This window comes from Rhinopithecus bieti, unplaced genomic scaffold (genome assembly GCF_001698545.2).
Source record: "Rhinopithecus bieti isolate Rb0 unplaced genomic scaffold, ASM169854v2 scaffold_6935, whole genome shotgun sequence".
Taxonomy (NCBI): domain Eukaryota; kingdom Metazoa; phylum Chordata; class Mammalia; order Primates; family Cercopithecidae; genus Rhinopithecus; species Rhinopithecus bieti.
The window spans coordinates 396,127-406,416 of record NW_016805255.1 but is presented as its reverse complement, the minus strand read 5'-3'; the positions used below and the strand labels follow the sequence as shown (position 1 = coordinate 406,416).

General features: G+C 46.4%; 1 protein-coding gene across 6 annotated transcripts in view; it reads right to left on the bottom strand.

Moving 5' to 3' along the window:
• Positions 1-10,290, bottom strand: part of CUNH2orf92 (chromosome unknown C2orf92 homolog) — a 35,901-nt gene that overhangs the window by 2,595 nt on the left and 23,016 nt on the right. For 4 of the 6 annotated variants that reach the window (XM_017871843.1, XM_017871842.1, XM_017871846.1 and 1 more), the window contains 3 exons: positions 4,404-4,514; positions 2,581-2,731; positions 827-1,225 (listed from right to left, as the gene is read on the bottom strand). In XM_017871843.1, the coding sequence (XP_017727332.1) occupies positions 1,093-1,225; positions 2,581-2,731; positions 4,404-4,514 (395 nt within the window). In that variant the 3' untranslated portion in view covers positions 827-1,092. Of the gene's footprint in view, positions 1-679; positions 1,226-2,580; positions 2,732-4,403; positions 4,515-6,013; positions 6,055-10,290 lie in introns of those variants that run through there. The other 2 variants (XR_001885537.1, XR_001885536.1) reach the window with 2 other exon arrangements.

Here is a 10,290-nt window from a genome sequence, read left to right as displayed (position 1 = left end):
CCCTCCCGCTCGCTCCAGGTGCCTCGCCACTCTTCATCAGTTTCCCTTAACCCTGATCACAGCTTTATAAATAACCCCACTTCAGCCAGGCGCGGTGGCGCAAGCCTGTAATCCCAGCACTTTGGGAGGCCGAGACGGGCAGATCACGAGATCAGGAGATCGAGACCATCCTGGCTAACAGGGTGAAACCCCGTCTCTACTAAAAAAATACAACAAAACTAGCCGGCGAGGTGGCGGGCGGCTGTAGTCCCAGCTACTGGGGAGGCTGAGGCAGGAGAATGGCGTGAACCCAGGAGGCGGAGCTTGCAGTGAGCTGAGATCCGGCCACTGCACTCCAGCCTGGGCGACAGAGCCAGACTCCGTCTCAAAAAAAAATAAATAAATAAAAAATTATCTAGGCATGGTGACACGTAGCTGTCACCCCAACTACTCAGGAGGCTGAGGCAGGAGAACCACTGGAACCCAGAGGCAGAGGTTGCAGATCGCACCACTGCACTCCAGCATGGGTGACAGAGCAAGACTCCAACTCAATAAATAAATAAATAACCCCACTTCATGACACTCTCAATTACCCCATTTCTTCTTCCCGGTCATGCAAGCAGGAAATCACCTCGTGGGGAGCTTCCACAATTCTTAGCAGTTTCTTTGTAGATACAAAACTTTCTGTACCCCCACCTACCATAAAAGCTGTTTAGTGTGGTTGTGTTCACACCCTGGACTGTGATCTTGCTCGGGACAGAATGCATGTCTGGGTCACTCTTAGTTTCCTCATTGTATTTTGATATTGTCAGCATGTGAGGTGGTCTATTAATATCTGTTCCATGAATGACCGAATAAATGAATCAATGCTTTATTAAATGATAAGTCCATAGTCTGTTGGGTTCGCCGATGCCGGCCATCGGTGCCATGTTGCCACAGGTGTCCTGTGGCAAAGCAGTTTTTCTTGGTCCATTCAAATTGGGACGGGAAGCAGACGTTTTTGTAGAATACACCTCCCCCGGCAGAAATGGAATTGCCTCCCTGTGGTGTGTGGATGGAGAATGACCTTGCATCGTGGTTTCAAGTCCTGGTTTGACTGCCCCACGACCTGGCTTAGACACAGGAGCTGCTCTTCAACTGTTTCTGTTTTTTTGTATATTTTGTGAAATTTTTTTCTTCAGAATTTTGCCACCGTGTCTTTCCATTCATTATAAAAATATTATATGTCGTGTTTGCCGGAGGAGATCTAAAACAAAACAATAAAAACCACAGTGCTCAGCTCAGTGCACAGGAACTCCTGCCGTCTACTCGCTGGGCAGTGGAGGAGGCTGACGCTTCCCAGGGTGAGGATTCTGCTTCCCATCAGTAAGGTTTGTCGTCTGTGAAATTCTTTTTGCCTCTGGGCAGCACAGAGCCTCTGGGAGACTCTCTTCCCCCCAGTTTCTCTTAACTAACTCAGGCCATCCACAGCTTTGACTGGTCCCTATGGGATGGGGCCACAGTTCTAACCACTTCTGCTGGCATCTCAAGGGGCATGGAGGGAAAATGGCAGGTCCAATGGATGAGCCTTGGTAGGAAGAGGATGCTGGAGGTGGGGGTGGGGGAGGTGGCCTGAATAGGTCACCAGTACCAGGAACCTTGGCATGGAGGGAAAGCAATGCCACTCTTATGGGAAAATTCAAGCACTGCTACCTCTGGAGTCAGAGGGTGGGTAGCGGTGGGGACGGACACTTCCCCTCATCACACGCCTCCACCCCATTGCTCTAGGGGCAAGCTGAGCGTTCAGCCCGGTGTCGGGCAGGACCTGAGGGACTGTGGGGAGCTGCTCTTCCTTCTGCGGTCAGGAATACGTGTCCCCGGGGATGCAGCAAGGAGCACATAATCTCAAAATGCAGCTATGCGTACACATCACCGTGCAAACCATTTGCTTTCTAGTGCCTGCTCATGGTGAGTGCCTCTGTGCCTGAGCCCCCTCATCTAGAGGCCTAACCAAAATATTTAACAACTGGTGTAGACAGGCACTGACCAGTCAAAATGACCACCACTGAAGCAGAGCCTTGGAGGGCCACGGCTGTGCCAGGCACTAACCCTACATTTGCAGGAGCACGGAGAAGATCAGGAGGTCAGTGGGAAGATCAGGGGAGCCTTTCAGTATTCTAACAAGCAGGGCAGCTGTGCCAGTGTGAATGAGCTGCATATCAGCCTTGCTCTCACTCTCCTTCGTGGCTTCAGCCCTCCTCGCCCCCTTAGCTTTGTGTTTTTTCCTTTCTTTTGTAAATCCATATTTCTATTTACCAATCTTTCAGCCAGAGCCCTCAATATGGGGACAGGTCTGGCCTAACCGCAGTGGCCTTGAGAGGCAACCCTGGCCCACCCAGGGATCCCCAAACCCAGCTGTGCATCAGAATCACCCAGGCTGTGCCTAAAACCCACGGCCCAGGTCCTGTGTGCTTTGACAGAGCAGGCCAGGGGATGCTGAAGCACAACCAGGCTTGCAGCTTCTGCCCTCCTCCTAAACCGGATCAGCAGGAAGCCCTGGGGGCAGCGTGAGTTCAAACACCCGCAGGTTCTTGGAAAGAAAGCCATGCCAGCACTACTCACGATGGCTGTTTCTTCCTGATGTATGAAGCCAAACCAAGCAGCAACAGCACGGTGGCCGTGAGGATGACCACCCCTGAGATGGCGGCAGTGATGGTGTTCCTCTGCAGGAAATGCAGAAGCTGCCTGCAGGGCATAGTCCTAAAGTGAGCATCTAAATGAGAAGACACAGTGCAGAGTGAACAGAGATTCCCGCTGGGCCACCCACCACCAGGACTAAACCTGCAAGGGACCCCTGTTCATTCCATTCCTAACAGAATAAAAACCTTGGCATCTTAGCCACTGGTTCCAGAAGTCCTCTTGGGAAGGAACTGGCTGTTGGGGAAATGCATTCATCTGCTATTTGGCGATAAGATGAGATGCTTTGGGGAGGTGGAGATGAGACACTGAGGGTATGGGCTGGCACGCAACAAAGCAACCAGAAATAAAGTTCCACAGACCAGTTTGTAAGAGGTAAAGAGAAGAACAGAGGAGAGCTCAGGTGGGTGAGAGGAGGCGGGGGCACTAGAGGAGGTTGAGAAATCCTACTGCAAAGGCTTTTAAGAACAATGGAGGCAAATACTCCGTTTGCAGCTTTTCACAAGCAGTGATATAACCTCTTCTCTGCTGCCCCTCCTCTGCCCCCTGGCCTCAGGAACTGCTACTGCATACACAGTCAGCCTCGTGGGTGTAGGTTTGGGGGATTTCACGTCTGCACCAGCACGAGGCAAACACAACGCCACAGATGATCCTGAACTCCGGGGCTCCTCTGAGGACTTACAGAAACTGTGAGAGTGGATGGGAATACCGCTGAGCACAGGCTGGTCTTAGCTAAATCTCAAAGGAAGGAGATCTCAGCCGACATCAGCATCTCCTAGAGCTTCTGTCACCCCATTTATAATGTGACCATAAAAGAAAAAGACATCAGGGAAATCGGGCATGGAGGTAGGATCCCAGGTATCAGCTGGTTTCGTGTGGAGAGCTGTGCAGGGCAGCCGGTGATGTAGACAGGGGAGTGCTGAGCAAGGGTCTTCTTGGTGATGGGGAGAAAACAGGTTATGTCCAGCCTCCCACCTTCAGCTATGCTATGCCAAGAGGCAGCGTGTCCAGCAGCTCTAAGGCTCTGCTGCAATAATTCGGCATTTAATTTCTAAGCATTAAGAAGTGACAACCAGGTATAATTTTGACAGGGAGTGGCAGTGTGGAGGGGGGTACTGCGCTTTGTACCAGCATGGGTGAGTTTCTGCCCCCTCTAAACAGGTCTGGGCTCAGGGATGAGCAAGGGTGAAGCCCTGGCTGTGCAGAAACAATATAAAAGTTGCATCTTTTTGGAAGAGTGGTGAAATTCCTGGAGTTGGGTTTTGTTTGTTTGTTGTTTTTTAGATGGAGTCTCGCTCTTACTGCCCAGGCTGGAGTGCAATGGTGCGATCTCAGCTCACTGCAGCCTCCACCTCCCGGGTTCAAGTGGTTCTTGAACTGCCTCGGCCTCCCGAGTAGCTGGGATTACAGGCACCTGCCACCATGCCCAGCTAATTTTTTCTTTTGTATTTTTAGTAGAGACGGGGTTTTACCATGTTGGCCAGGGTAGTCTCGAACTCCTGGCCTCAGGTGATCCGCCTACCTTGACCTCCCAAAGTGCTGGGATTACAGGCGTGAGCCACCATGCCCAGCCTCTGGAGTTGGTTTAATTCATAAATTTTAACTGCAGATTGAATTCACTGCAGATTTCTTTCACTTTTGCGGGTGAACTAAAGGTGTCAGTTAAAATACCATGAAAGGCAAAAGACACATTCAGAAGTTGTCTGTATTTAAGCATCATACTTGGTTTATACCATATAGATTCCCACCTGGTTTAGCTGCTCCTTGAAGTGTTTCTTTATCTACAGTAGTTAACTGCTCTCTTAAATCCTTGTCGAACAGAGAGGATTCTTTAAACCTCTTCTCCTCTGAAAGGTGATCTACAAAAGATAAAATGTGTTCATCTACAAACAACCATGGCCTGTGATTAGTCCAGCATTTATGATAAAAGTAGCTTATTCTAGACTCAAAGTGAGGAGTTAGGGAGGATTTGGAGGAAAAGTCTAAATAAAGCCTACAGAACCTCAGTGTTTTGGTGTTTTTTGTTTCTGTTTACTTTTTTAAAAATCTAACAAACTCCTGGGCAACCCACCCACAGCTGAGGCAGCATTTCTTACACTTAAGTGTGCATCTGAATCACAATGGGAGGTCTTATGAAAACACAAATTCCCAGGCCCCACCCCAGAGTTTCTGATTCCGTAGGTCTGGGGTAGGCCTGGGAATGTGCATGTCTCACAGATCCTGAAAGATGCTGCTTCTGTGGGTAGAGGACCATGCTTAGAGGACCCAAGTGAGAACCTATCTAGGCCCCAACCTACTTCTCCACTTGCATAAAATAGAGATAATAAGACCTACCTCACAGATCGTATAATGTTCATGAAAATAATTTTGAAACCACAAAGTACTATAAAAATTTTCTTGAGTTGCAAGGAAAAGATAGGAAAATTAACCACACTGAAATATTCAGGTATTGGTAGACGGATTGCACAATAGTTAACAGAAAGAAGACAGTCGAAAATGAGAAATATGGCGGGGCGCGATGGCTCAAGCCTGTAATCCCAGTACTTTGGGAGGCTGAGGCGGGCGGATCACGAAGTCAGGAGATCGAGACCATCCTGGCTAACATGGTGAAACCCTGTCTCTACTAAAATACAAAAAAATTAGCCGGGCGTGGTGGCGGGCGCCTGTAGTCCCAGCTACTCGGGAGGCTGAGGCAAGAGAATGGCATGAACCTGGGAGGCAGAGCTTGCTGTGAGCAGAGATCGCGCCACTGCATTCGAGCCTGGAGGATGGAGCAAGACTCCGTCTCAAAAAAAAAAGAAAGAAAAAGAAAAAAAAAAAAAGAACATGAGAAATATTTGCATCCTAGCTTTGCCCTTTGGTGCCTGACTCGTTGGCATATGGGACCTGTCAAAGGGTTTGAGTTTAGCTTGGAGAAAATTGGGAGGCCAGCATGGCCTGCCTGTCTTTGCCAGATGCAGGATGGCCTGGGAAGAGACTGAGAGATGTTTTGAGAAGCTCTGGGGAACAAACTAGAACCAAGGGGTAGGCGCTCCAGGGAAATCTGTTTGGACTGTTTAGCGGTTAGAAAGTGAGCTATCAAAGACGGAATGCGAAAGGATGAGAAGTAACGAATCTCACACCCTAGAAGACTTCAAAGTAGGCTGGAGTCCCCAGCCCCAGATGGGAGACCTCCAAGGGCTGGAAGGGGGGCAGGGCAGCTTTGGATGAGTTTGGTACATCTTCCTTGGCCTTGTTCACAGACAGATAGAGAATTGTTGCAATAAGAGTTTGCGGCCAGCCTGGGGAACACAGCAAGACCTCATATCCACTAAAAACTAAAAAAATAAAAAAATTAGCCGGGCATGGTGGCACACACCTGTAGTCCCAGCTACTAGAAAGGCTGAGGTAGGCAGATGGCTTGAACTCAGGAGATCAAGGCTGCAGAGAGCTATAATCACACCACTACACTCCAGCCCAGATAACAGAGCGGGACCCTGTCTCAAAAGAATAATAAAATTAAAACAAAGTAATAAAATAATAAGAGAAAATTATCACAATATGATTAAGACTATCATGTGGGTGTCTGACAACAGTCTCATGAAGTTCTAGTTATTCCTGAAAAAAAGAGAGAAATGTGTTCCTTCTTCAACTTGGCTTAGAAAAGAGAGAAAACTCCCACTTTAATAAGACTGATAATTAACTTGACTTTTGAAATGCAACATGTCAAATCGGAATCCGGAGATTAACAGCCGCAGACAGAAAGCCCTGGCGAGCATAGAGTTATCCACTAGGGAGCGTGCTCAGCTTGCTCTTCCACAGAGCTGTAGCAATGGTACACCAGACACGGGAACACATTTTCACTCTTTCTCTACCGGAGGCAAAAGACGACAGAATTAAGAGCCACTGCCTATTCTTATCATCAGTATGGATGAAGTTTTCATTTACCTAAGGTTCTGTGAAGAGTCTGAAGGCGTCTTTTACGTTTGATGTTTGATCAACTGTTGGATTATTTTTTTGTGGGAAAAAACAAGCACAATTATCAAATTTTTAACCAACACAGTTTCATTTCCAGACTTCTTTTCAACTTTACAACTATTAACTATGACAGGAGCAGCCACCCATTACAAGAGCAATTCTCCCGTCCTTCCATGCTGTAGGCTCAACCCAAGCTGCCAATCAAGCATGTGCTGGGCTTGGTGAAAACCTTCTTAAAGGAGTGCAGAACCAAGAAACTTTGACTTTGTGCTCAAGGAAAAGTTGAAGTCTTACATCTTCATAATTCTGTGTGTTTTGGAGACGCTAACATTGACGTGAGCCTTTGGTTACAGGTTAACAGAACGTTATTGCTAGGACTGATGCTACATTCTATTCAGTGGACATATGATCATCAATAGCTACAGCTGCTGTCCACAGACCTGGGCACACCTTTTACAAGACACTTCACTTCTCAGAATAGTCATTTCCCCACTCCTCCTCCTATCAAGATATTTTTGACCATTGATTTTTTTTTTTTTTTTTTTTCTGAGATGGAGTCTCACTCTGTCCCCCAGGCTAGAGTGCAGTGGCACCATCTTGGCTCACCGCAACCTCCGCCTCCCAGGTTCAAGCGATTTTCCTAACTCAGCCTCCCGAGTAGCTGCAATTACAGGGATACACCACCACGCCCAGCTAATATTTGTATTTTTAGTAGAGATGAGGTTTCACCATGTTGGTCAGGCTGATCTCGAACTCCTGACCTCCGTTGATCCACCTGCCTCGGCCTCTGAAAGTGCTGGGATTACAGGCGTGAGCCACTGCACCCAGCCTTTTTTCCTTTTTCTTTTCTTTTCTTTCTTTTTTTTGAATGGTCACTGCTGCCAAGGAGGAGGTGCAGACAGTGTGGTCTGGAATTTACTGTCCCTGCGGAGTAGCCTGAGAGCAGCTCCCACCCTCTGAAGATGGATCTGATCAGCCCTCTCAGCTGGCAGACATGAGCTTTGTCACTGCCTACGGGTTTTTCTCAGCCCTCTTCTTCCCTCACTCTTCCTACTTGGAAAAACCCTATTAAGGAGATCAGCCTCTTGTTCTCCCAGAACTCCGTGCAAATACAACGTAAGCACTTTTTAAAGACCTTCAGTGTTAGCATGTTTATATCTAATAGCTATTTATTGATTCGATTGACTCTCCTAAGAGCTGTGATGAGCTCTTGGAGGACAAGAATGCCTCATTGAGTTCTCTGGCTTCCGGCACAGTACCTCCCGCTGGGTAGGAGAGATCAGCAGTTAGGTCTTGAGTGAGAGAATGAATCTGGAAGAATCTTGACTGTAATCTCATGAGGGACTCTGAGCCAGAACCACCCTGCTAAACCTGTCTTGCTAGCCAAGACTGCCGGGCATGGTGGTGCGCGCCTGTAGTCCCAGTTACTCGGGAGGCTGAGACAGGAGAATCACTTGAACTTGGGAGGCAGAGGTTGCAATGAGCCGAGATTGTGCCACTGCACTCCAGCCTGGATGACACAGTGAGACTCCATCTCAAAAAAAAAGAAAAGAAAAGAAAAGAAATGTTGTCCTGTTTCCTCCTGAAGGAAAAATAAAGATTTGAAAGTAAAATTATGTGAAAGCAATTGACTGAAGAAACAGTTACAGAAATCAAAAGATCAAGCTAGATAGTAGGCTTTCTATTCCCCAAGCATATCATTTAATTTTACTTGAACAATGATTATTCAGGGGTGAAAGTAAATTATTCAGGGGCATTTTCTTATTCAAGGGTGAAGGTACATTATTCAGGGGCAGAAGTATCTTGGCACTGTAATATACATACCTGGGCAGACCACACCTAACATTTGCAAAACCAGCACCATAATTTTAATAGGTTAACAAATGGTACTAGGAAAACAGGATATCCACATGTGAAATAATCAAGTTAGATCCTTATCCAACACCATAAACAAAAATTAACTCACAGTGGACCAAAGACCTAAAAGTAATGCCTAAAACTATAAAAACTTTTAGAGGAAAACATAGGGCAGAAACTTCATGACATTGGATTTGGAAATTATTTCTTGGGTTTGATACCAAAGGCACAGGCCACCAAAGAAAAAACAGACAAATTGGACTTTATGCAAATTTTAAAATTTTGTGCATCAAAAGACAGTGTCAACAGAATAAAAAGGTACCGCACCCAGAATGGGAGAAAACATTTGCAAATTGTTTATGTGGTAAGGGAATGATACCCAGACTACAGAGAGAACTCCTGACACCCAACAAAACACAAAAATACAAACAACTGATTCAAAATAGGCAAAGAACTTGAATAGACATTTTCCAAAGAAGATATACAAATGGCAAATAGAACTTCAAAAGATGCTCAACATCACTAATCATTAGGGAATTGCAAATCAAAACTACAATGAAATACTGCCTCATATCCATTAGGATGGCTACTATCAAAAAAAACAGAAAACAGGCTGGTGTGGCCACTCACGCCTGTAATCCTAGCACTTTGGGAAGCCAAGGCAGGTGGAATACCTGAGGTTGGGAGTTCAAGACCAGCCTGGCCAACATGGTGGAATCCCATCTCTACTAAAAAATATAAAAAATTAGCCGGGTGCAGTGGCACGCACCTGTAGTTCCAGCTACTTGGGAGGCTTGGGAGGCTGAAGCAGGAGAATCGCTTGAAACTGGGAGGCTGCAGTGAACTGAGATCAATTGTGCCACTGCATTCTAGCCCGGGCTACAGAGTGAGACTTTTGTCTCAAAAAAACAAACAAAAAGAAAATAACACGTGTTGGCAAGGATGTAGAGAAACTGAAACCCTTGTGTGCTGTTGGTAGGAATATAAAATGGTACTGCCATGATGGGAAACAGTATGGCAGTTCCTCAGAAAATTAAAACCAAACTCACCATATCATCCAGCAATTTCACTTCTGAGTATGTACCCAAAATAACTGAAAGCAAGGTCTCAAAGAATTATTTGTACATCCATGTTCATAACAGGATTATTCACAAGGCTAAAATGTGGAAGCAACCCAAATGTCCATCAAGCGATAAGTGAGTAAACAAAACATGGTAGAGTCATACAATGGAATATTACTTAGCTTCAAAAAGAAATAACATTCTGAAATATGCCACAACATGGATGAACCTTGAGGACATTATGCAAAATGAAATGTCAGTAACAAAAAGACAAATACTGTATGACTGCACTTACGTGAGATAGTTAGAGTAGTCAAAATCAACAGAAAGTAGAACGGTGGTTGCCAGGGGATGCAGAGATGGGGGAATGGATGGTTATTATTTAATGCGTACAGAGTTTTGGTTTTATAAGATGAAAAGAGTTCTGGAGATGAATGCTGGTGATGGTTGTACAAAATTATGAATGTATTTAATACCACTGAACCATGCCCTTAAAAATGGTTAAGATGGGCCGGGTGCAGTGGCTCAAGCCTGTAATCCCAGCACTTTGGGAGGCCGAGGCGGGCAGATCACAAGGTCAGGAGATCAAGACCATCTTGGCTAACATGGTGAAACCCCATCTCTACTAAAATAAAAAAAATTAGCCGGGCGTGGTGGCAGGCGCCTCTAGTCCCAGCTACTCCGAGGCTGAGGCGGGAGAATGGCATAAACCCGGGAGGCGGAGCTTGCAGTGAGCTGAGAACCGGCCACTGCACTCCAG